The 27067-nt window shown below is 45.1% G+C and overlaps 1 protein-coding gene and 1 long non-coding RNA gene across 2 annotated transcripts in view; one reads left to right on the forward strand and one right to left on the reverse strand.

Annotated features, from left to right (window-relative positions):
* Nucleotides 1-4207: 4207 nt before the first annotated feature.
* LOC144391337 (uncharacterized) overlaps nucleotides 4208-27067 on the reverse strand; it is an 82497-nt gene continuing 59637 nt past the window's right edge. The window contains exons 4-5 of the mRNA XM_078097957.1: nucleotides 19215-19264; nucleotides 4208-4881 (exon numbers count right to left, since the gene is read on the reverse strand). Coding sequence (XP_077954083.1) covers nucleotides 4839-4881; nucleotides 19215-19264 — 93 coding nt within the window. The 3' untranslated portion in view covers nucleotides 4208-4838. The remainder of the gene's footprint in view (nucleotides 4882-19214; nucleotides 19265-27067) is intronic.
* LOC144391038 (uncharacterized) lies at nucleotides 12725-13252 on the forward strand. The gene is made up of 3 exons (XR_013454901.1): nucleotides 12725-12803; nucleotides 12907-13020; nucleotides 13120-13252. It is a non-coding gene; the product is annotated as an uncharacterized LOC144391038 (long non-coding RNA).

A 27067-nucleotide genomic window follows, 5' to 3' on the forward strand; every position in this document is an offset into this window, starting at 1 on the left:
AGAGAGAGACAAACTACCTGGACCAGATCTGTGTGTCCCGGACTCACATTGTGAGCCATGTGAAGAGGAGGAAAGCTGAACTGGGTGGAATATGGCCCATAGCTATTAAACACACATCGTTCTCCTCCTTCACATTCTTCACCTTGGAAAAAATGAACAGGATAGAGAAGGTGGAAGGAGTGGGTGAGAGAGAGAGAGAGTGGGAACAGAGTCCAACCTCCACTATACTAAAGAGCATTGTATGTAGCACTTCAGTGGACTAATGATTATACGAAAGCTTTTCCAGCTTTTGGCCATCTGTCACTTTTATGAACAGTGCGGTAGGAAAATTGGGTCTTTTGGGTTGTTTGGCCTTAGAATAATGAGCCACTGAAAATGAGTATTATAGATGACCTCCCGGCACTGTGCTCATATGGAGCCAAATCGAGATGGAGCTTCACAGGCCTCTTAACAATCAGGGATAAATCAAATGGATGTTACGGGTCAGGGGATGTGGGTGCTGCCGGAGGTGGGCCTGGGAACAAGGTGACGGAGGAGGGCTCGACTATGGAGTGCTTCAGAGGCCTTGTTCCAATCAAAGAACCGTCAAAATCTTTTAATGCTACACTTGAAGTCTTGAAGGGCGATTCCTAAACCCCCTCCCCCCCAAAAAACAAGGAGGCACTTTGGGTATTACTTACTCCAATTAACCTCAAGAGCGGGGAAATTCTTTTCTTTAACATCTGGTGTGAGTAATTTAAAATGCGAACAAGTGAGAGATGTGGGAAAGACAAAAAGGATGAGAGACATGTAAGAAAAGAGGTGTGTATTCCAATCAGTCGTAACGCCGAGCCCTCTTCGGATGCCTCTCAGTCAAAACAGACAAAACACCCGATAACGGTTGATTGTGAGAGACATTCCTCAGCTGAATGGATGTGTGCCGATGAGGGCACGTTGTGTGGTCAACAGTGTTCACACAACTGATATCAAAAATCAGAGTCCCACAGAGAGTTTGCGGTGAAACGTCACACGAGGTATGTAGCAACAAAGATAGCATCGACGCCGCCTCCTCGTGTGATAACAACAGATGGTTTGACTGCAATACTTATTTGTTAGCTGGCTTGCTAATGTTAGTCACTCGTTAGCCTACATCCAGGGGTCCCCTGAATTTAACGCACAGCTTCACCGTGAGGACCGGGCCTACTGTGTCAGTAAATACCTCTGCAGGAAGGGTGCTGGTGAAACTAAAAGGACGTGGGAATCACTGGCCACGATGCGGACATGGTTTCAGTATGAATAACATATGTGAAAATAAACATACGTCACAGTACAAAAACAAAAAACATGTGTATGCGAATGTACACACACAAAAATACTCACTCATACACACAGCTGGTCACGTGTCAATGCGAGTTGAAAATGTAATATTAGAACTGCGGTTAATGGGGAATCAAGATGTGTTCAAAGGTCATGTTGATGAACCTCAGTTGAGTAACATAAGTAAGTAGAATTTAATTATTCGGATAATCAGAGTTATTAGAGAGTTATTTTTCAAAAGATATAGTAGGAAATACAGCAGAATTGTATTTTATTACTGATTTCGCACTGCAAATTTTGACATCTTTTAACTAATGTACAAAAGCCTTTTAGGCTTCAACGATAAAGTAAAAACAACTAAAGATGATGCTGCAAATGTTGAAATATGTGATCACTCAGAGGGGCATTGATAGCAGTAAGAACATTCCAGACATCCTCGTGCTACTCCAGTTTCCAATAGCAGACATCTGGTTGATTCAGTTTCTCCGGTAAATTTGGCACGGTTAAAACCCCTCTGTGAACCTCCGGTGGATTTCTTTCCCTGGGCTGTTTGCATGCACATTAGAAATGCTAGTATGTCCTCAGGTAATGGAGAGTGTAATAACTGGGTTAAGTGTGAGCGCTGCACATTCTGGCCGCCCCTTGTGAGGACAGAGGCAGCTTCTTTATTTCCATCTCTCTCCTTCTCTGATCCTGCAGGCTCCCATGACTCCTCACAGCCTCCACTGTGCGTGCACGGCTTGGTCTACCGTGGCGAAATGTCAGCGTACTCGCATCAGTGTAACTGTTATAAAGGAGGCCGTGGATGAGAAAAGTTACATGAACAGACATCTGGAAAAACATACTAGGGGACCAAATGTCTTCATATTTCTTTTCCTTCTTCGCCTCATTCTCTCTGGGACAAGTGACCTTATGGAACATTTTCTTTCTGTCTCCGGCCTTGACGTTGGGAGTGTGTTGCAGGTAATCTCCAAAGTGCATCCAAGGTGTCATTAGGCCTTCAGAGGCAAGCCGTCTTTGACCTTAAGAAATATTAAAACAGGTGAAAATGAAAAAGAAACTAATTGAAAATTAGCACGAAAATATTGGATGTTTTGAAAATTAAAAACGGTTTAATAAATAAGCCAGCTCAGTTCCCGACGCTCTTGCTACATTGTCGTGGCCATTAAAGCCAAAGTGGAACAATCCAAGTCGGGAAAGTGGGAGAGACGCAGCCGCTGTCCGGCACATGCGTTGATGTATTGTATTAAAATACGCTTGCTACGTGGTTGTCGTGTGTTTAGAAAAGGCAGGAGCCAATCATCAACAGGCAGCCACGTGAGGGGCAAACCTTTGGTTTGCACAATGGCAAAGCTCTCGTGTGACACAAGAACCATGCAGAGAGCTCCAGGCTGTCCACGGCTTCCGGTGCGCTGACTTCCACTCTGTGTTGCGTGCCGATGCTGGTTAAATATCAATTATAATGAATTGATTGATTTCATCCTGAGAAAAAGCCCCCCCCCAAAAAAAAATTAAACTGATGTGATGATTTGACCTACCTTGTGGTCGAAACCACGCCCTCCAGAGCAGCTCTGGTTACGAGGCACAGAGTGAGGGACAGAAAGAGCGAGACAGAAAAAATTGTTTGAAAAAGTTCCGGGAACTCATCCTCGGGTGGACAGGATGGCCAAGCTGTCTGTCTGTCTGTCTGTCTTTCCGCCTGTCTGTGTGTGTGTGTGCGTGTGTGCGGGACATCTAAGCTGAGACAGTGGCTTGCAGCCCTCTGTCTCCACACACATGTCAGCAAGCTGCACATTGGGGGACACATAGTTGTGTGTGTTTAGGGTGATCCATGTGGGAAGTACTTTGAGTCCAGTATCTGCGTGCGGGTCTTTGTGAGAAGGCTTCTACAAAGATGAAAGCGTGTTAACGAGTGTGTGAATGTGTAAACATGCATTCAAATGGGTTGAGATCACCAATATTATTGGGCTGAGGAGGATCGCTCTTCAGCCCATTAATATTGGTGATCTAATAATATAATATAATGCACGTCTTAGGTCCAGTACTTCTCCATAGAGACACCTGGAAGGGTTATATTTGCACTATAACAGACAACGTCACTACTGAGATTTGGACATTTTAGGACGACAGAAGAAAAAAAGGAGCTCAGTGTTCGCAATCCTCAATGTCTATAAATCTTCGTCCTTGAGGGCGCTGTCGCAAGATCAGCCACATGGATGCACATTTCTTCTTGGATTTATGTGACAAATGCAGCCTTACTTTTTGTTATTGAAAAAGAAACCAACGTGCAGGCACCGGAACACACCAGGAATGCAGGTCTAATCTCAATCCCTATCACAGATGTTGGGCACCTATCCATTTCAAGACTGTGAATCATGCTTGTAGCGCGGAGGAAGGGATACGCACAGCCCCCATACTTCTGTAATCCCAATTCCTCTTCCACGTTCAATTTGTATGTAAAGTGATACAATTAATGAAGCCAATCCAGGTTTCTCCTCCACCCACACTCCCTGTGCCCCCCCCCCCCCCCGACCAGACTTGACCCTGTGTGAAGACTGCAGGGTGGAGTAGTAAAAGTCTGGGTTTTGGTGAGCGGAGTGGAGATGGTGCACAGATGGAGAGGTTCTCCCCTTACAGCCTCAACTCAAGTTTGCTGGATAGAAGGTTAAAGCTGAAGGAAGGGATGAGGGGGCTGAATCCAAAAGAAAAGTGAAAACATGCAGCTTGTTATGGGAATTTTCCTCCCTCCGAGAAGCCTCTCTCTCTCTCTCTCTCTCTCTCTCTCTCTCTCTCTCCACCCACCTTCTACTGTCCCTCCGCCCCTCCATCACCCCCCACCCCCTCTTCACTTTGGGGGGTGTTGTGTTCAAAAATGAAGAAACGCCAGACGGACAGAGGTCATCGCTGATCAAAAGGTTAAAATCAAATGTATTTAATAAAAGAGATGGTGTTGTGGTAAAAAGAACATCTCAGCTGAGGAGACGCTGGCAACCAACAGGCCCCAGGTCAGTCCTTTTGACCATCCCTAGTGCCGTCTGTCGCCTCCACCAGCGAACTCCAGAACAATGGTTCCTACAAGGTATTTATAACAATGCTTAAAGGTGTGAAAGTTAGTGTCCACACCTCTGGGAGTGGTCTTCTGGTGAGTTCAATGTAACTCGGATTTCGAATGATCCTTAGTCAATATCAGTTGTTGTGCAAGTATTACATGCATGCATTCCAGTTGATTACATTACATCAAATACAATCATAACTGCATTGGTATTATTCTATTGCAGTTGCAGAATTACAGTGGTTTTACAATATTGTCATTACTTTATTGATTACAGTTTCAGAATCATGGCTGTATTCTGGTGTACACTATATGCATTTTTATTAATTTTATGAACCGGGTCGTATATTTGTTTCTAATATCCTACAGGGGCCCTCAGCTTCCCTCTCGGCTGACCAGGGAGCTTTTAAGGTACCCTGATGGATGCTAAAGCCGGACTCTTTCAGATCGTTTTACAGCCGGAGCCTTTGATCTGCCAGCAGGCTTCTCTTCACGGGTGCCTGTCCTGAGAAAATGTAAATCCCGCCTTACACCTGTAAAAAGAAAAAAATGAGAAAAAGGGGGACAGAAAAAGAAGTTACTCGAAAGAAAAGGGGGAAGAAAAGATACAGTATTGTGACATTTTGTGGGGGGGGGGGTTGGATTGCGACAAAGAATGAGATGGAATTTGTGCGGAAATAAGAGCGAGTGGCAAACAAAAAAAAAAAGGGGAGAGAAAGGAGCGGAGAAACTGAGACATGGTAACCAACAAAGAAGGAAAAAGAGGGATGGGTACGGGAGGGAAGACTGGGCGAGAGAGAAAGCGAGGTGGAAATTAGCGGAGGAAAAAGTTGGTAAAAGCGGAGACAGATGGACAATTTGACTCGGGGTGAAGAAAGCGACTGGGAGACGGCCCAGACAGACATACGAGGCCTGTCGCGAGGCTCAAGGGTCGCGAGTCCGTACGGTTGAAAACTTTGGAAGGAAGAAGGGGGTAAAAAAAAAAAAAAAGTACGGTGAAAGGGGACTTGGCAGCGGCGGTGACGGCAGTAAAGGAGGTCTCGCTCCACCGGCAGCAGCGGCAACAGCGGCAGCAGCGGCGGCGGCTGCCGCTCTGAATGGCGGCGCGCTGTTGCCGGACAGCTGGCTGCAGCTGATCGGGGGACAGACTCCCGTGGAAGAGCGCTTGTCTTCCTGCACCCAGCTGCCGTGTCCAGAGGCCATCAGCGACAGCACAAGGCTCAGAATTGATTGCCAGCGCTGGCGGCTCAATGGGGCGGATGGAGTGCAGTGAGGTTGACTTCTCTGAAGTAGCGTGCACTGTACAACAGCAGCAGCAGCAGAGCCCAGCTGGCACTCACTGTAAGCTCTTCTGAGAAAAAAAAAAAGGGGAGAGAAGAGAGATTGCTATTATTGTGATTCCCCCCCCCCCCCCCCCCACCCCTCCTTTCTTTCAGTCTGTGTTTCCTTCCCTTCTTTGTCCTGCCCTTCCAAACACTTGGGGTCATTTGTCTCTTCTTCCCCCCACAGAGAATGGTGAAGGAAATGAATGTCATACATTGAGAAGAAGTGCTCTGAAACCTACAAAGCATTGCGTGAGTCATATTGTACCGAACGGGGTGGAAGGCGAAGAGCTGAACGCAAAGATGAGAGGTTGCGTTCTGCTGCCGGGCCTCCGGCCTGCAAACAGACTTTTTTTTCCCGCTGGATGAGATACGGAGGGAGGAGGGGCGCCGGTGTAACATCAGGTCAAAGTGCATCAAAGTTCTTGCCGACCATTAATCCATCATCATCGTTGATTATTATCATGAACCGAACGATCTTAGTGCTTCATTGTCTTTCACGGTCACATACGCCCACGCCGCTAATCTCCGACTCACTTCACCTTCCTGTTGTCATATCGAAACTGGAATGATTCAGTCATTCTCCTTGTAGCTCTAGGATGGGAAGCCCCAAAGTCCACGGTAGCAGCAGCATCCTCCAGTCTGTTCCCCGTCAGTCCGTCTGTGTCTCGGATCGGCGCACATCCGGAAATCCTGACTCCCCTTGCGACTCCCCCAGACCTCTGTGTCAGGAGGAAGGAAGGAAGGAAGGAAGGAAGGAAGGAAGGAAGGAAAGCACTGCGGTCACATAGGAGGGAGAGGGTTTGGAGAAAGGGAGGGAGGAAGTGTGAAAGGGTGTCTTAGCTGGAGCTGATCCACTCCAATGGAGCAGATTTTGCTGAGCAGTCTGTCGTGCGGTAGAAAGTGGCGGCCCGGGGAGAGACGGAGTCAGCGCGCTCGGCGGCGTCTCGCCCGCCGCTGCAGAGCGAGTGGGGAGAAAAGACGTTTCCTTGGCGTGAGGAGGGGGCAGCCGGGAGGGCGACTGCCCACAGTCCACCAATTAGCTTCGTCAGCGCTGCAGGTGCACAGTGCGCTCTAAGAGGCTGGTGTTTGATCCCTGGAAGTTAAGGGAAGGTGGCAGCATGAGTAATCCAGGAATGGCTGCAGCGAGGAGTGAACGCTGTGGAAGTGCGTTTGTTGGCTGGACACAAAACCTAATATAACTAATCTGCCTTTTAAAAGGTGTCACTGCGAGTGAAAATCCAGGTGATAGAACCTTGAAAACTAAGATTGCATCAATACGTATAATTTACTTAACTTTAATAAGCTAGAAGGACGACACATCTTGAATGCGTGAGCAGACCATCAGAGAGAAAACGAGGAAAGCAGTGTCAGCGAGACAACATTCCTCCCCCAGGTTTAGAAAGCTGCCCCAGTATTGTGTTACTGGCCAGGTAAGGGAAATGTGCTTGTTGTGTGTGTGTTTTTTTTTTTGCTTCTTTCTTTTCTCCTTCCTGGTTTTCTTTCCTGTGCTAATAACATTATTGGTTTCCACCTGTGTTGCTGCTCATTGGTTCCCTCGGCCTTCAAGCTAATCCATCTTCATTTGGGGCTCTGAACAAGGGGAGCAAGCCTTACGAGTTAACGCCCCCCTTTGCTGTCTGCCAACCCAGTCCCCTACAAAAAAAGAGAAGCTTTCCCGTGCAACTAAAATCCATTTTTGATAACGTTTACAGCAAAACATATCGTCTCTCGGATTGACGTTTCAGTTTAACGTGGTTAAAACTGTGAATTGAAAAAAATCGAAATAGGATTAAAATTACTTGGTTATGGTTGATCAATGATTAAAGTACTTATTCTATAAGAATATAATGCCTATTATAAGTGTGAATTATGGGAATTAAAATTAATACCGACAGGCCGGCATGGTGGTCAGCACTGTTTGTTCACAGCAGGAAGCTCCTGGGTTCAAACCCACCCAGCGAGTGACGCCGAGTGCGAAAAGTGGTCGTGGCAGGTTCCTTTGTCAGAACGGCAGGTCGCTTGATCTGTAGGCACCTTCCTATAATATGATTGGAAGGTGCCTACAGATCATGCAACCTGCCGTTCGGATGATGGGAACATGGCAATATTGGGACATATAATATAATAATATTATAATAATAAGAAATAAAGCAAGATCCCATTTTCTGGTGACGGCGCCTAGTCGGGCGAGTGGTTTGGCCAGACAGGAGGGACCCACGGTCATGAAGATACTCATTTAACGTTACATGGACTCTGCATGAGGAGGGTCCAAGTCGCTAAATACCCAACTGAGATCGGCTTGTGCCGTTCTGAAAAAGGAACCTACCACCGACCAGCGGAGGAACCGACCACCCAACCTGGCGTTCTGAAAAGGGAACCTTCCACCGCCCACCTTTCGCACCCAGCGGCCTGTCTGTGTGGAGTCTGCGCATGTCCTCCCCGTGTCTGCGTGGGTTCTCTGCGGGGACTCCGGCGTCCTCCCATACTCCAAAGACATGCTCTAGGGATCAGGTTAATTGGTGGCTCTAAAGGGCCCGTGGGTGTGTAAATGTGAGAGTGAACGGCTGTTTGTCTCTGCGTCAGCCCTGCGATTGGCTGGCGACCAGGCGTAGCCCGTCTCACGCCCGACGTTGGCTGAGATTGACTCAGAAGAGAATATTCGTTACGTATCCAGAGAGGCAGCAAATCAATCACTTTCATTTTCACTTCTACCCGTCTTCTCTTTTAGAATTTCTTTGGTCGCCTCGTTATTGTCGTAACAATCGTCTGAGATTTTAAACTTAACTTTGAATTGACTCGTCACTTCCTGCAGAGTGTTATCATTGTTTTGTTTGATATATGATTTCTCTCGCTTTTTTCTGTGTGTTCAACTGATAAGACTTCCAGTCGGGGCTCGAAGAGGCACACCTTTGCATGCTCTTGTTCAGCCACTAAAAATACGCAATGAAGTAATGTGAAAAAAACTGCTGTATTTACATTTTGTTAAGTCACTGCCTCCTCACTGCCTGCCTGTTCGACAGCAGTGTTGAATCTGGGCTAAAAGACTGAGGGGAAGTTCTTTTTTGGAGCAAAACGATGAGAAAGTGGAAACAGAGAAGACCCAGGAAACTAAATAGGACAAACTGAAGTAGGAAAAAAAAGATATGAGAAAGTATTGATTTAAAAAGATTAAGTTAAGCAGAAACGAACCGAATGTTGAACATAAAAAATCTGAGAAAGAGTAAAAGATGCCAAAGATGAGAAGAGGAGACGGTATCGGACATGTGAGGGTATTTGTCACATCTCATTCCTTCCTAATAGCCAAAGGGAGGTGGGGGACAGAAATAACAGACACGGCAGGGCGGATGGTGGATTCAAATCTCTCTGGCTGGATTTATGAATGATTGGGATCAGAGGGGCACGTGGACGGATGTGTGCACTCTGCTCGGACCCTGCCGTCGTGCTTCCCCTCGGACAACAGCGCTGTCCGAGGGGTAAGAGAGGACGCCAGCAGGATCCACAACCACACGAGCTGTGGTCTGCTGACTCTGTGACAAAGATTCTTGAAGCAGGATGCACATTTTGTTGCATTATGCCGGCTGTTCTTCCGTTTTGGTAAAAACTAACAAAATGGTACATGATGAATAAATGATGAATTGTACACTTGTGTGCATTTGATGCAACCAATGCGGTTATGTGACTGGAAAAGGCGACTTGTCACTGAGGCATCAGACAGCTTCCGAGCTGCTCTGGTAATGTCAGGTCTATTCATCGGCTCATCACATTTATCATGAGGCTGCGAAAACTACATTAAGATTGAGATTCATAATAAAAATAACAATGAATTCCAACATTAATCATTTGTGTTAATCTTCTATGCAGGATACATGCTGCGCCGGTCAGGTGTGTGAATTCATGTGGATTCATGTAATGAATGAGAGGAAATGACGCCATCTATTTTGTCTCTGAAATAAATATATACAAAGATACAGCTGAGAAAAGTACAATGGGGTTTGCGCAATATTTGTAGGGTCTGATAAAAACCCTTTTTTTCTGTCGGATTCGTGATGGATAAATGTTTCTCCTGAATCTTTTCAGCCAACGCTTGTTACAGCTAATGCCTTGCTCAAAATAGGGCAAACACTGTTTCATTTGTTTTAAAATGAATCTCAAATAGTGCGCTTGTCTGTCAAAACAGGTCATTTAGCCTTTAGCTAACAGTAATTGGCTGAAGGTTAAATTATGCTGGAGTGAACACACAATGTAATGGAGTATTTAGAACATTTCTTAGCAGTAGTCAGGGACAGTTAAGCGAATCATTGGATTTTTCAGAACAGAAATTTAATTAATATCTTATCACTGCATGAAAAGTGGGATTTTCGGCAGTATGCGGCACTGTAAATTGTCGTGGAATTTCAGGTTTGCGGCAATTTGCGGGCAACGCCGAAAACTGCCGTAAATTGTCAGAAATTGATGTGGGCCTCCCTTGGCAGTTGTCCCCCCATGACCCCCCTCCTCCTAATTCTAGGGGAGGCTTTGACATGTAAATGAAAATGCTGTGAGCTATACAAATGCAAATCAGGGTCCCAGAGGGAGTTTTAGCCCAGGTGACATTTTTTTAAAAGGTAAGAAAATCTCTGGTACAAATAGATCAGGCTCAGTAGCCTAATTATAGACTCTTACATTTGAGCTTATATTGATTAATTTAATTCAAATATGCTAGATTACTGTGTACGCCATTAGCAATGGCAAATGTTATGTAAAAAAGATACACAAAATAACTTCTTTCAAAAATTAGTTTTAATCAAGGTAAAATGAGCATTCCATGCAAACAACATTTGAATCAGAATGAGGGGTCTGCAGAGATCAGTCTCCTAGAGCTCAACTACAGTGCATAGTGGCAGGACTACTATGGCGTTATATTTGTGCCACAATCCTGAGCGCGTAATTTTAAGTTTTGAGCACAGAGAACTATGTTGTAGCAAAAAAAAACATTCCGTGCGCGCAGTTTACTGAGGTGCCCTCGCCACAAACTGGTTTTCTGCGCGCAGGCAGCGGTTGCTGCGCTCGCTCCACCTCTTCACGCTGCGCTCGCTCGACGGTTCACTCACGCGCTCGCTCGACTTGCAGCAGCGTTACATTTGTGCCACAAAACCAACCAATCAGAGAATTAAAGAAGGTCCATTTTGATTGGCTGTTGGTCTCCAATCACAACGCTTCCTAAAGAAGACGAAAACGAGTGATATTAGAAGTCCGACTAGCCACCATCAGACATGACCGAAGCAAATGATGAGAACACCAAATGTTTTAATCCAGGCCATTAGCATTTAGCACAAATGCTGCAAACTTCAACAACTCGCTGAGCTTCCGCGATGCTGTAGGTAGTTCTACTAGCGTTGTGATTGGAGACCAACAGCCAATCACAATGGACCTTCTTTAATTCTCTGATTGGTTGGTTTTGTGGCACAAATGTAACGCTGCTGCAAGTCGAGCGAGCGCGTGAGTGAACCGTCGAGCGAGCGCAGCGTGAAGAGGTGGAGCGAGCGCAGCAACGGCTGCCTGCGCGCAGAAAACCAGTTTGTGGCGAGGGCACCTCAGTAAACTGCGCGCACGGAATGTTTTTCTTTGCTACAACATAGTTCTCTGTGCTCAAAACTTAAAATTACGCGCTCAGGATTGTGGCACAAATATAACGCCATAGACTACAGTGACCTTTTCTTTGGTCTTACTTAAATGCACAGAGGATGTATTAACCACACATCTTCTAGCAATGCGCTCAACTGGCAGAAATGATGCTGGGTATGACGTATCTGTTCCCTGCAAGCCCCAAACTTCTATTGGCTTTCCATAAAAATGTCTGTCCGGGTGGGGATGAAGCCAGGAAACTTGTGCAAGAACATGTTAAAATGCCGTACCCTTTGACACAACATTAACAACTATAAACTGCTTTATAATGGCTGGTCGTAGTTCTGCTAGAGGGTCAAGGACGGGTTCCTCAAAACTGATAGTGTTTCCACACCACTTAGCATAAACACATGCTGACCTTTATGCTCTGCATCTATCGATTGAGTAAGTTACATTCATATATGTTACCTGTTTACATGTCATGGCAAAACATTCAACCTCAGTGACACAAGGGTACATGTGATGATACATTGTCAACATTGCATGTATGTCAGACTCATCCAAGATTGTCTGGTGGAATGGAGAAAGAGGCACCACTGTACAGTTTTCTAGGGAAAGTCGTTCCGCTGACACCAAAACACTGCTTTACATAAAGCATATCAGCTGTTTCAAAGTCCCAACCATTTGTCTTCCTAAAATACTGGTCCTTCCGTATAACAATAACCTCGTATGTGATTGGAGGACCCTTAGACTCCTCGTCCAATCACGTGTGAGGTCATAGGCATGACTGATACAGCAGTACTTGCAAGACGAGCATACAAACAGACACGTGTGTGTTACTATATTCAGAAGAACTGTATCTCCAGTTCCTTTGTTTGGTTTTTGCTGGTTCGTGAATAATGGCTGGACGACGTCTCGCGTTAAACTCGCCTTCAACTCCTCTCCGCAGTCAGCAACTTTCGGCCAGTCCGCAGACAGACGAGAAGAAGCTGCTGATGCTCTCAGTGGATCGTCTCGTCAACTCCAACAACAAACTGCCGATATCAACGAGCGGTTCGCTCCACTGGAGCGTTCGGGACTCTGCGGGTTTCTGTCCATGGAGGAGAGGAACTGACTCAAAGAAGAGGAGACGGGAGCACAATCCCAAGATAGCGGTAAGAATACGTTCGATGACTGCAAGCTAAGCTAAAAGTAGCGTAGCCTCAAACGAAAGCTAAGAGTAGCCTAGTAGCCTTACAAGTGAACAGAAACAGCTTTATTAAAGTGTATTTTCTTTGCCGTGTCGTTTACAGGAAGCGGTGCGCCGTCTTCACAACTCCGAGACGAATTGCAGGCGCTACGAACGAACCGGAGCAAGGGTAAGATTTAAAGAATATGCTTTCATTCTGCGCTATAAGGAAATATATACGTATGTATACCGATCATAACTGTACATTTCGTTTTCACAGACTAATCTCGCCTCATAATGAGGCGGTGACCTCGTATTTGCTCCGGGAAAAGTCCAGATTTAGACGACGTCATTGTGTGTAAGTGACACTGTTTACTGTTTCTCCTTCCTCGTTAAATGTTACTGTGACTTGCGTTTGATTTTTTTTGTATTCATACCACACTCATTTAATTGTTTTCCAGCCGCCTGTAAGACGTATTTTGAGACGTACGCAGGAGCTTCAGGTTCAGCCGGAACACTCATTGCGGGCGGAAGCTGCGAAGGATTCAGCGCGGAGTCGAGCGAGAAGAAAGAGGGTCAGAGTTTATTTGCTGACTTTTTTCAGGTGCATTGATAGATGTGTTGTGTCCATACGCATCGCATCGCACAGTACTGATTCATTGTTGTTTTTACAGCTGCTGGAATTGAGACAAAGTGTGCTGGCTGATGACGAGGTGGAACTCGTTGTTGGCAGGGTCTCGGGGTGGATTGTACGGTCGCCACACACACGAGGCGCCTGCACAACAGACCTGCCTCGGAAAACACGCCGCCAGTGACGGTCTACAACCCCGAGGAGGCAAACGGACAGTTTACTGAGCTGTAGTTTTTTAAACCGCCTTTAAGTGTGGGCAGATCCTCACTTTGTATGTAGTTGTTGTTTGTGTGTTGTTAATAAAGCTCTTTCTTTGCATAAACATGTGGCAAATGTTCATTTTCTCTATAAATGCATTGATGTCCTGGTTGGTATCCTAATAATAGTGTAGTAGCCTACATAGGATAACCATGAAATGAATATACAGCATAATATGAATATATAAATGAAATGAGGCGGGTGACCAATAGCGACAGATCTGCCAACCAATCACGAGTGATTGAAAGTTGTGGTTTCATCCAATCATGAACAAGGAAACTCAAGCCTGGTCTGCCCAGGTGTGGCTTTGCTGCCAATCACGAGTGATTTTATTTGTTAGTAAGTTGTGGTTTCATCCAATAAGGAGTAAGGATATTCAAGCCCGCTCCGCTCGGCCACCCGCGGTTTCGCTGCATTCATATGCTAATTCGGGCGATTCGCACCTCCGCCAGCTCTCCACATACGTCATGGTTCGTTTCCGACAATTGTGGCACAGACAAACGCGACGTGCGCGGTTTGCAAATTGTCGGAAATTGTCGGAAATTAGGGAGATTTCCGGGCGTTTACGGGGACGAAAATCTCACTTTTCATGCAGTGATATTGCTGAAAAAAAATGCTGTTCAAAGATTGCAGACTATGAGGAATAACGCGAATAAATCCCCTGTTTCAAACAAAGTTACAAAAAAATAATTATCTTTGTTTGCTAACTAATATCCGGAGGTTGAATGTCTCTCCATATTTGCGTTTGGTTTCATGATGGATAATATGAATCCCTTTGATGTAGTTTGATACTTTCTCCATCTAATAAGAATCCAAATAATAACCACATCATTACATGCCTCTTTCTTTATGTTTGTGATCTATTTTTCTATTTTTTGACAGTAAACGTTTCAATCAGGTGTCTTAAAGAGCGATAATATGTGACCATGGAGCGACAAAATCTGATGCGAGTTCCACACCGTGAATATCTCTAACCATCTCCACTTTGGCTGGAAACAATTTAGAAGGTCTTGGGTGAGTAAAAGAATCCTGTATCCAGGCCTCGATTAAGCCACTTAGGTACTGATGGAGGGCAAAATGGTTTGATATGGATAACTACATGTGGTTCTGTGCACATTAAGTGGCCAATCTTTATTTCATTCTACTGATTCCATTTCATTAATGACCTCTCTGATATTCCAAAATGAATGTGACAGCAGCCGCGGCGGCTACAGCGGACCGATATCCAACTAGCTGATGATGAAACAAAGCGCGGACCACCGCTCACCCGCCTCTCCCAATTCTCTGATGAAGAAGAAGAAGAAGAAGTAAAAAGGAGCTCGTTTGCATCTTATCTGCAGGAAATAGCATTAGCCAAAATTGTCCTCCTGGATTTTCGGCATGAAAGGGATGGCATGGTCGCGACCAAAATTTGCCTTGTCCCCTGACGTGCGGCCTACCTCTGATCCAGAGCCAAGGCTGGGCAGGAAGAGGCAGAAGGTGGGCCGGCGAGGGTCGGCAGCCCTGGGTGGGCTGCACCACTAATGGGTCGCAGCTATCAGCCTGGTATGTCGGTATGCAGGCCGCCACTGCTCATGCCGACACCAGGGGATTTAAAATCGTCTGGAGCAGACGGCTGTGGAACCGGAGCGCTACGCCGTGCATCGCCTCATCGCGGTCACCGACCATTCAGCACCCATCTCCTCAATGAAAGGCTCTGCGCGGTCCGGACTAATCTCGTTTCTACGTTCGCTCCTTCTCATAGGGAGCAGAAAAGTTTTTTCTCAGCTCACTTACATCCCACAATGAAACCAATGAGAACACTCAGCTTTTTCCTAAGCAGTTTCCACAACGGCAGCTATTTTTTCCCATGCTCTCCTTTCAGAGGACCTATTTGGGGTACTGAGGCTATCAAGCCAGCGGAGAATGAAAAAATAACTCTTTGAGAAGTCAAGAAACACACAAAAAGTCTATTCAATAGGCACAAATCTCGTCCCGATTTAACCACTCCATTATTTCCAAACATGTCTTTGTATCAGTCTGTAAAAACTCTGTTTTTAAAAACAACTCTCTCCTAGCACAACTCCTTTTCGTATGTAGTGAAGTGTTACATGACGTTTCCTGAGCTTTCAGAAACAATGACCTAATTGAAAGGCTGAGCGGTATTCACAGCAGCTTTTGTGTCCATCACGTCGGGGTGAATGGCTTTTCTGCCCCCCCGAGGCAAACACACAACCTGCCATTCGGCATAACGTCCACGTCAAAGAGAGAAGCACATCATACCGCGGCTCCCAGTGTTTGACAACCAAAACGCTCCAAAAAGCTCCACAGCTGTGGGGCAGAGGGCAGCGATGCAGCTCCAACGGAAAGCTGAGGAGACGACGGTCCGGAGACGCATTGTCTAAGTATCCACTGACGGGACGCTCAAGTGTCCACCAACAGTAGAAAAAGTTGTGATGTACAGTGAGTGAAACAGAATGTATGAGAGGTATTTGATGCTGTAACAAGAGGTTCTCACAACGAGACCAAAGGCTGTGGCGCTTTTCAGAGGACGACTATTAATACCAGGGAGTAGTTGTCACCCTGTCCCCTGAGGGGGAAAGATGGAGGAAGTCATTGATTCTTCCCACCATAATGTCTGGGAAGGACCGACCTTGCCTTTTCCCTTTTGGGTGATGACGGTTATTATTCTACGGTTCTTAAAGTGCCCAAACAAGAGCTATTTGTGTGTCTCGAATCGGATCGTCGGAAGCACCAGCAAATAGATCTTTTTTGCCGCCCCCCAATTCCCTTCGCAAGCGCTGTGATCCATCTAAATATTTTTGGGGGTGACTAGCCTCGTACAGAAATAACAGCAGTCATTTCTTCAAATACTGGAAGTAGGAAGTTGTCTCTCTGCAGCAAAAGCAACATATTGTTGTTATAATACCGTAAGCACGCAAATAGCTACCTTTTAATAGATGGCGTTGGTTTATTTTAATTACAATTATTTTTTTTTCCGATACAAGGCATTTTTTGGTTATTATTAAAACCGTACCCAAATCATTGCCATTAAGTCAGTAGTCTGTGTTCATAACCCCGACCAGGAAGCTGTGGAGGCAGATCAGAAAACACGGCTGAGTTTGGCAAAAGGGGACCATTGCACGTGTAGGTAATTTCAAAAAGGAACTTACAATCACTGTATTATGGCTTTTAGTTTGGACTCCCTGGAGGTACCAACCCGCCAAAACACAGCTACAGTACCAGTTATGTACATATATTCAAAACATCAATGCTCAGAAAGAAACAGTAAAAACTAACCGCCATGGTGTCTGATCTGTACGATTTTGAGAATTGCCTTCTTTCTATTTTAGCAAGATGTTTATTTCCTGTTCCAGATTGGGAAGCTTTGACCATTTGTGTTTCTGTTTACTTTTTTGCAGTTTGTTTTGTATTGGTCTGTTCCGCTTATATGTAACTGTACCTATACAGATGCCATTATGCTCGCTCGACCGAGCACAGCGTGAGAACACACCCACCAATATGAGGACAGACAGAAGATGGAAGCGTCCGCAGCTGTCGGAGCAGGTTCTTAGTGCAGAGATGGTGGAGGACAAAGTGCACAGTGGTGGAGACAGGATGAGGATGGGAGGAAGACAGACAGCATCTGTGTGTATGTGTGTGTGTGTGTGTGTGTGTGTGTTTGTGTGTGCATAAGCATCATTGCATGTGTGCTTTGTGGAGTAACAGTCTTCCTCTGGCAAGCGCAACCACTAGGCCCTCCTGTGTGTGTATGTGTGTATGTGTGTGTGTGTGTGTGTGTGTGTGTGTGTGTGTGTGTGTGTGTGTGTGTGTGTGCGGATCTGGAGCAGTTAGAACAGCAGCAAAGCAGATGTTTCCTCTGTTCGCTCCAGAGCATAAACATGAAGAAAAACAAGGGCCAAACCCAGAAGTCAGGATCTCATCGATTGCACCTTCACTAACGGAGTCAAAGCAGCGAGCAACAAACAGTTAAAGATCTATTTAATTTAGTTAAATATTAAAAGTCTTCTCACATGGCAATTGCTAGCAGCCGATGATGAAGAGCAGAATATTTTCCTCTGAGGCGAGGTGGAGGAGACTTATAAAGTTGCTAAACTAAGTTTACAAAATAACTAAATTGTTATACTAAAGTAAAGTACAAGTATCTTGCATTTGCACAGTACAGTACTTAAGATAATGTAGTCAGTGAAATTCCACCGCAGTAATTTGTGCAAACCCCCCTTGTGTTACTTACCGATAACAACATGTCACCTCTTTTGTTGGAAATGCGCGTGCGCACGAGTCGCAGCCGAGCAGCTGCGCACGCTTATCCTAACGGGCGACCTCTGAAAACCCAAGTGTTTCGCTGCTAAGAAGCCGACCACATGTCAAAAGTGTCGAGTCACCCCCGAGAGCAGCCCTTGACCCGGGAACGCCTGCGTCACGCTGGACTACACGCCGTGCGTTTTCCAGAGAGCCAATTAGGATCGAGAAGGTGTAAAGGGATTTCCACCAGGCTGGGAGACGTTAATGGTTTGTTTTTCGCATGTTTTGTTTTTCGCATGTTTTCTGTATTCGTGTGCTTTTGTGGATTTCCGTAATTTGTCGCCAGTTCGAATTAAAAATTGTCGTTTTACACAAGCGCTTCTTATCTTCAGGAAGTAAAAAACTGTTGAATAATTAGAGGACGAGATAATCAGGGTCAGAATATGAAATAAACAAAACACACTCTCACTCAGCTTTTCACAAATTGATTAGCAATATAAAAAGAAATTCGGGTCATTGTGTGCCGCATGGCAGAAGCAGAGAAACCACCGCTCAACGCTTTTACATTTACAGGAATGTGTGTGGGGTTTCAGTGGCAGAGAAAGACACAGCAGTGGTATCGTATTATGATGACAGATCCTCTGCTGACCTTTCCCTCACCGACCATAACCTGACTCATTACCAGGGTGATCGGCTGCAATCTGCCGTCCCTGGAGGACTTGTTCGCTTCCAGGTCTCTGAAGCGAGCTAAAAAGATCGCGGCCGACCCCTCCCACCCCGGACATAAACTGTTTGTGACCCTTCCATCTGGCAGGAGGCTGAGGTCCATCAGGACTACGACCTCCCGCCACACGAACAGTTTCTTCCCGTCGGCAGTCGGGCTCATCAACAGAGCCGGTCCCCCACTGCCTGACTATAACACTCCACCGGTCACTCCCCTTCATACTGCACATGTCACTTTAACTGCAATTCATCACTTTGTCACTTGTCACTTTGTCTCTTGTCTGTTACTTGTTTGTTAATGCACTTTATGCTTAATATTTTTCAACTTTTTAATATTTAAAATTTGTTTAACTTTATTCCCCTGTTTTATACTAACCCATAGCCTTAGCCTTATTCTTACTAACCCATTGCATTAGCATTTCATTCCACTTTATTTTATTACCTGTGCACTGTTGTCTTGTCTGTCTACTGTCGCGCACTAACCGCCAAGACAAATTCCCTGTATGTTTGACATATTTTGGCTAATAAATGTTTCCTGATTCCTGATTCCTGATTTGCACACCTGCAGCGGGTCTCCAGAAGAGCCACAAACCGGGTCACCCGGACCAATGTGACAAGTACCTGCTCAAACATGTGGTTGTGCAACAAATGTCAACGTCAGCACAACTGCAGGGGGTGTCACTACCACAATCTATACTGTCTTTGGAGGCATTTCCAAAACATAGCCGAGCGCCACGCTATATATCTTGCGTCCGAGCGCGGTGAGTCGTTCCCAGTATCTGTCACGTAGGCCACTTTCACTTGATATCCAGCAAGCTCAAACACACAGAATAAGGAGGACAGGTTTTCACGTAAATCAGCAGCTCGTGTAGCGGGGGGAGACGGGGGAGGAAGAGGGGGGGGTTGTCTTACCTCAGATCCTCCTCCAGTCTTGTGTTCACCCCAGTGACGGCACCCCATACCTATAGGACACAATATGCAAGTACGCTGAAGGAATGGTGGTTATGAATGATTTTATTAATTATCATTTCAAGGGTGACACACAAAAGTGATGCTTGTGACGGGCTGAGACTTAATTCTTTTAAAAGTAAGTAAGTTGTCATGCAACTACACATTGGAATCGCCCCCCCCCCCCCCCCACACACACACAGAAAAGTAATAAAATCAGCTCTGACACCTTCTTAAATGTTTGATGTGTCGTACTCTCCAGTGTACTGACTCATTTCCAGCAGTGGGCTGTGCACATTTTGTTTTCAGAATTCCCTAATTGAACACGTGCCTCATCACGTGGAACTCAATCGCACCACATGGATTACATGTAACACGAGAACAGGCTTCATGCATTACTTAATATTTTTGTTTTTTTGTCCTCCTCTCATACGTCCTTATCACTCGTCACAATGACTTGGATGAGAAGAGCAGATTATTCCACAAAGGAGCCAATTGACTTAAAGCTAAGTCCCCATCCTATCAGGTGTAATCTCCTGCTTTCCACACAGAGATCATCTCACGAGAGCGATGCAGCGGCGCCCGAGGGCCTTTCCCCAGCGCAGGCCAGAGAGCTGCTTTTGCTTCCGAAAGGTAATGCCCCACCCGTCTCCCTCCCCGGGTCCCCTGCTGAGCTTCATTTGACAGTGAGACAAGCAGTGAAGGAACGCTCGAGGTGGCGAAGCTGTACGTGAAGTTTCTCAAAACACACATTTGCTTCTTCTTTCTTTTTTTGTTTTGTTTTGTTCAAACAGACGGAATATAGTGGGTATACAAAGCAACTGAAAAGCAGTGAGGTTTGAATTAGATGCCCCCCACCCCCCAGTTATTAGAAGCCCGGAAATGGGATCAGATGAATAAGAACAAGACATCCAGGACTTAAGATCCTGCATTGTCTGAGATGGCTTTTTAACCGCCTTCCATTATCCAGCCCCCGTCTTTGAAACATGAGCTCCTGGCGGAGCGCATCAGCGGCTCGGCTCCTGATAAACAAACGCACCTCAGTGGGACCTGACTTGCCTGCGTAGCTTTGTGCTGTTTCAATTTAAAAAAAGAATAAAACATTATTTACACTTGATGAACGACAAATCTCTGCTGCAACTTCTCCATTCGCTCTGCAAGTGTTACTTCCATTGCTCTGGTTGTGGATGTGGTGACAGTGTGCTACCAGATGACAGCATCTGCTGGGACGGGGCCACGCCGAGTGCAGTCGGGTCGCCTCAGTGGAAGGGGGAATCTCCCAGGAACAATGCTAGACTCATTAGTGCTTCAAACTGCCTTTACTGGGCATCTTCACTTCTGAAGCAGAAGAGTAACAGCTGCCTTTTATCAGACTGTTAGAAAGTTTCTCTTTTTTCCGTTGTGTGTGTGTGTGTGCGTGTGTTTGCGCACATGTTACCAAATGCCAACACTTCATCCAGGTGGGTGGTAACAAAGAGAAAAGGGTGCAGGTAGGATCCCAGACCCATTCTGGCTGCCAAATCTCTCCATTCTGACACACACTTTGACTTGTGAGTCAGTCAAAAGCTTCGGCAAACAGCCGGGCGCGTCGCCACCCAAAGTGAAAACGGACAGAAACTTTCCTGTCTCCTCTGTGTTTGTTCAAGAAAGGCCGCCTATCTTTTCAAACCGCCCCCCCCGGGGGGGGAAAAGCTCTGAAGGAAAAAGAGTTGATTGGCAGATTTCAGTGTCCTTCCTCCGCTCCCTTTTGTGAAGTGGCTTATTTAAGGCCCCCTCCCTCGCCATAGCATGACCAGGCAGATGTTCCTTCACAGCGGTCAGCGCTGTGAATGCACGAGGACACACAACATTGACAGAGATGTCTCAGATCATAACACATGCAAGATAAAGTAGAAATAATAGATAACTCAGAAGAAACGACAGAAGAGGGAATGAAAAGGGAAAGAAGGCATTGGAAGGAGGAGGAGCTGGAGGCATTTGACGGAACAAAGCTGTGAATTCCTTTCCTGTTTTAGCAAGATGGCATCATTTATTGTGAAAGGAAAGAGACGCGGTGTCTTATTCTGATTTCACACCCTAACCAACAAACAGATGGCTGTGATGAAGCTATTAGCACACAACACTGGGAGTACCTCAATGAATCAAATCAAATGAATGACTTAAAGGAAACACAGACAATGACACACACGTTGCATCACAGGGTTTTCTCTCAGAAAAACGCATGTTCTACCTGTAACTATCAAAGATGGTAGGAGACTGATGGATTGATAATGGGATGGAACAGAGATGGAGAATAAGAATAAGAGAGAATAATTATGCGGTTAAGTGCAGAGGCCAAAGTAGCTCAATTCATTATGGAAATGATTCCTATTTATTATTCAATAATGAGGAAGAAAGCGTTGCATAACAGGAGCAGCATATATGTAAGGGATAAAAGCCAAAGCAGACTAGTGAAATGTGCGTTAACAGTGATAATAGTAACAGTGATAATAGTAACAGTTATAATAGTAACACTGACACGCAGTCTCTGCCTTTTTCAACCCCACATGCCCCACTTAAGAGGTGAAACCTGCTCTGACAGCTCAACGGGACGTCCCACATGGGAGCAAAAGAAACAAGTAGACAAAGAGGAGGACTTCACACTGCCAGGCTGATTTTTTTTCCATTGTGTCGGCCTTGATCTTGTGAATACTGGTCTCATCTTTTCCTCTTTTTTTTTTAAACCATTTTTTTAAGCCTGCTTCACCAGTCTGCCCCCAGCTGTCGGAATATTGGCAATAAGCACTAACGGGAGTAAAAAAAAAGAGTTGATTGGCAGATTTCCGAAGACGGTTACCTGGAGGAAACAAGAAAGTCCCGTTCTCCCCACGTTTTGCCGTTTCTTTTAATCCGCGGGGCTCTTAGAGGGGAACAATGTTTTTGAGATGCCGTCATGTGGAGCTCAACATACATTTACTGCCTGTTAAAATTTAAGGAGAGACACTTAAGTGCCTGTCAAAAGTTTGGACACCCTTTCTCATTAAATTGAATGAGAAAATGTGTCTGGTGCTGAGAACTGTTTTCAAATTAGGCGGTGTTATAGATCAATGATCCAACATGCCCAAGAATGAAACTCAAAGTCAAAGCGCTCGGTGGCGCATTGTTCTCCAGCACGCCAGAGGCCGCAGAACAAAACTGTGAAGAAAGAGTGTGACCCATAGACATGCATGACCTCCACAATGCAAAGGGGATTGTAATTATCACAAAGACGGCATATTCTGTTCATGGACTGCTTTATTGCCTTTGCACGAGCCTTGTAAAGAAAGAAGTCACTTACTAAATGCTTTTAGCCCTAGTTTACGCTATTAGCGCTGCTAGCTGCACACCGCCTTCGAGAGAGAGCCCCTTTATTTAAAGATAATAGCATGTGTGGCATCTCTTGATTGCGAAGCACTTTACCTGAACAATTTGCTGAATGATTAACTGTAACACACTTTGTTTTACCGAGAGATGAAGCTCCACATTGTCGGATCAGATGGAAGAGAGGCAGACAGAGAGAAGGAGGGAGAGGAGATCCATATTGGGCTTTGAATGTGTGTGCGTAGGGCCACTGAACACATCTTACTCAACGCCTCCATGGGTTAAAATCTGCTTGCTCCCATCCTGCAGCTCAACGTCACTCGGAGGAACTGAGTGAGAATGTGACAGTAGACTTTAAGAAGTCCAAATCTCAACAAACATCCACACATATACACATTTATCCACACACACAAACACACAGGCATGCACACACACATGGATATGTCCAACAGCTGCATGGGTCGGCCTGGAGCGAGACCAGCCACCTCTTCGCCACAAAGGGCTGCTTGTGCCCCCGGCTCGCTAGGAACATAAAACACAAGAGATAAGACCAGACAGTGTTTGCCAGAACCAGTGGACCTCCCCAAACAGGAACTGCAAGTGCAAGTGTTTGACACACACGCGCACACACACACACACACACACACACACACACACACACACACACACACACACACACACACACACACACATGCATGCATGCATGTGAATTACACACAAACACAGGGCATGTTTCAATGTGTATATAGGGAGAAGACTGTTAAATGACATACAAAAAGGTCAACTTGGTTAAAAGGCCACCTCTGCTGAGGTACTTTCCCCACAATTCGAGGCTCATCTGGCCCCTTAAAAGCTCTGCAGGAGGTCGGCTTACTCTTAACAGGCTTTATTTGATAGTTGGAATCAGCTGCTGGTCCTGTTTACTTGAAAAGTCTATTTTCAAAATATCTTACAATGCTGAAAAAAAGGTTGTCAATAGATGAATAGATTCATTTCATAAGAACACCCTACTCTCTATTACGAACCCTTTAATCGCAATATCTCACTCGGTCTGGTACAACCAATAACGTTTGGTTGCTAATATAAAATAATAAATGAATATAAAAATAAAATGAGATATAACATGTAAATTATATGACTGAAACAATTTGTTGACTTTTGGTCGCCTCTACACTTACTACAGCTTTTAGCTTGTATTAGCATATGTGTTGTGACTGCACGGTTCTGTAGGATGCAATGGCAGTCATGTGTTACAGTCACCACAAGTTAACAGGGCATTTTCATCCGGTGTAGATTTGTGGACGAAGGCGGTGGTGTTTTGCGGGGGGGTTCCGATCCCGTGACAAGCGGCTAATGTGAGACCTCCTCTAACAATGAAGCTCTGCTCTATTCTTCTCTATGTTGCTCTATTTCTGCTGAGTCACGATCCGTCCAGTCACCACTTGCAGGCCCACATAGACACAGGGCCACACACATCATGACACAGTTGAGTCTGTGTGGCTTGAATCAAGGTCCACTTGCAAAGAGGAGGGTGTGGGGAGGAAAGTAAACCCTAAACGTGACTGATGTCTTTGTCCTTATCGCTGCCCTTCTTCTTCCCCTCTCTCTCCGTCCGTCTATCCATCACTGGCCTCGTCTTTCTCACTCTGTCACCTCCTGTCTCTCCGTCCATCTGTTGCTATCACCGCTCCCCTTCCATTGCTCGCCCACGAGGAGCTTGTTTCATCTAAAATCGTGCAAAAAAAATTTGCATCGATTCACAATCTTGCGGGAGTTCCTGCTAAAGCGCACAAACAAACTTGATGACCTTTTTGTGTTTTAAATATTTGTGTCCCGCTGCATCAACAGGGTGTGCATTTTTGTAAAGCCAGATGTGTGAGGATTATATCGATGGGGAGATATGGAGGCCAGACGCAGGAATGTTGCTGTAACACCTAGCAGTTTATTTGAATAATTTCCTTCTCATTCATCAGCTGTCTATACTGACCAGTGCGTCATGCAGCTGTAGCTCATTCATAACCTCCAGTGGTCACCGAGCACACACACACACACACACACACACACACACACACACACACACACACACACACACACACACACACACACACACACACACACACACACACACACACACACACACACCCTCCAGATATGCTCCATAGACTAAATGACTTCAGTCAGTACGTCCGTCAAAAAACTAAAAAACAAAATGCACAAACACACTCTAGGGTGAAAAGTCAGCGTGTCTGGTTTAAAAGGAGACTGGGGGGATTTTATAGAACTGCAGTGTGTATACAGAAGGTGGAAGTTTTAACATCTGTCTACGCAAATAAGAATGAGAGGGCTCTACGGTGCCTGAAACAACTGGGACAATTTGGGACACGAGTTTAATCCACAGAATCATCAAGGCTCTCGGCGATACAAAAGGCGATGAGATATGGATGGAAACATAAGCGTGCATACAATTATGCAAGCATTTACACATGACGGTTTGGCTCTTTAAGTACAACCTCAGGCGTGTATCCGACAGCGCTTTCTAATCTAAGATATTATTTCATCCTTGGTTCATTTGAGGTCAAAAGATGGAGAAAACATAAGCTTGGGAGATTAAAACCCAAATGGCCTTCCTCAGTTGATGTTGCAGGAACTGGTTCATGAAAAATGTGAGACATTTAAAGACAAACATCGGAATGTATGTTACATGTATGGAACTATTCATCAAAAGATTGTTGGTTTTGTTTTTTGCCGCCACCTCTCAGATAGTTGTGTGCAGCAAGTAGCACATTCAATAAATGCAACAGCTCAGGTTAACAAAACGGCCATCTTAGTCTTTATAAAAAAACAGGAGCTTTAAATTAAACATAATTTGTATTAACAAATCTGCTTTCTCATTATAATTTATTTCCAAATGCACATCTCTCGCTTTTTTTGGGATGATGATCTTGGATACTGTTGCTATTCTTAAAGCAATATTTTCAGTGGGATAATTTTAATATTGCCTGTTCTACGTTCTTTTATATTTGATTATACTAAACGAACGCTTTCAGTTGCTCCATTTTTATCCACTTTAGACTACACTTTTTGTGTTCGACCCAACACCATTCGTAAATATACATCATGTTAAATTGGGTAACCTATATAGCTCTTTGCCACCGTGTTGCGGCTCTGATGGCTGCTCCACGCTGGCCCCGCCCACCGTGGTTTGTAAACACTGTGAAAGAGGTGACAGAGCATGTCAAGGTGCACAGACACAGGTGTGACATCTTTTTTGTATTGCTATTTTCATGACAGAGGGCTTTTAATGACAGATTGACTCTCACATTATGGTCGGCCATTTGTGTTATTGGAGCAGTGATCAACTCTCTCGCACAGAGCAGCAGCATTCTCATTTTCTCTGATTACAGCTAATTCCTGCGTCACCTCCCCGTGCCCCGGCACATTGCACTGGCTGTTTCAATTTTGGATTGGGGTATTTGCCTTCTTTTCTCTTCATTTAGCAACTTGAAAAAGGTCCTGTGATCGAGCTCTTTGCAAATAAATCTCCTTCCCTCCCAAAGGGATGTGACTAAAGTTTAACTGTTTTTGGACAAAATAAGTTCACATGACATGAGTGGGACGGACTCCTGTGTGATTGGTTGATAATTACCATGTTTGGAATGATGGAAAGCTTCTTGGAAATTTGTGTCTCAACTCTTCATGGGCAGTTTATTGCACATGAAAGGAGAAAGGCGCCGTCACTGATTAACAGAAGCCAAGATGTCAACTACAATAACTACCTCTGATGAACCCTGATTCAGTAACAATACATCAACTAGCTATCTAGAGGTAGAGTTCACTCGCTCTCTCCAAATACAAACACCTTAGAGGTACATCTAGATTTATTAAGAAAGATGATATTTTTGCATATTTTGCAACATTTGGACAGTAACACCCATAACATTTATTAAAAGAATATTGATTTTTTCAATTTAGTCACACCTTCTGTGACTCATAATCAAATGGGTGGGCCTGCAGAGATATTGTAAATATAGGCTGTGCAGCTCACCGCCTGGGTCAAAACGGAGCTATGCTGACATAACGGTATGTTGGTCACCTCAGATCGACAGCAAACAGGATGTTTTTTGGATCCGCCAGCGATGGATGTGAAACAAAAAGGTGAAGTTGCGAGCTGTTACAGGTCTGTAACAGCTGAGAGCTCTCGCTTTGACTCAGCGTAATGAAAGATCGCTTTTCTGCTCCATCATGAGCGAACCACTGGTTGCTAGAAGTTCATACAAAAAATGGGGATGACAATCTCCACTAAAAGACCAATAAGTCACAAGGTTTGGAATCGGGTTCATATTTTTTTTTTAAAGCGGAATAAGTTAATAAAGTTTTTTCTTTATATTCCTGGGAAATTGTTTCTTGAGGTTGATTGCATAATCTTCTTCCTTCCTAGATGTTCTCAAGAGATTTGATGCAAGCAAGCAAGAGAACAA

Source organism: Gasterosteus aculeatus, chromosome Y (assembly GCF_964276395.1).
Source record: "Gasterosteus aculeatus chromosome Y, fGasAcu3.hap1.1, whole genome shotgun sequence".
Lineage (NCBI taxonomy): Eukaryota > Metazoa > Chordata > Actinopteri > Perciformes > Gasterosteidae > Gasterosteus > Gasterosteus aculeatus.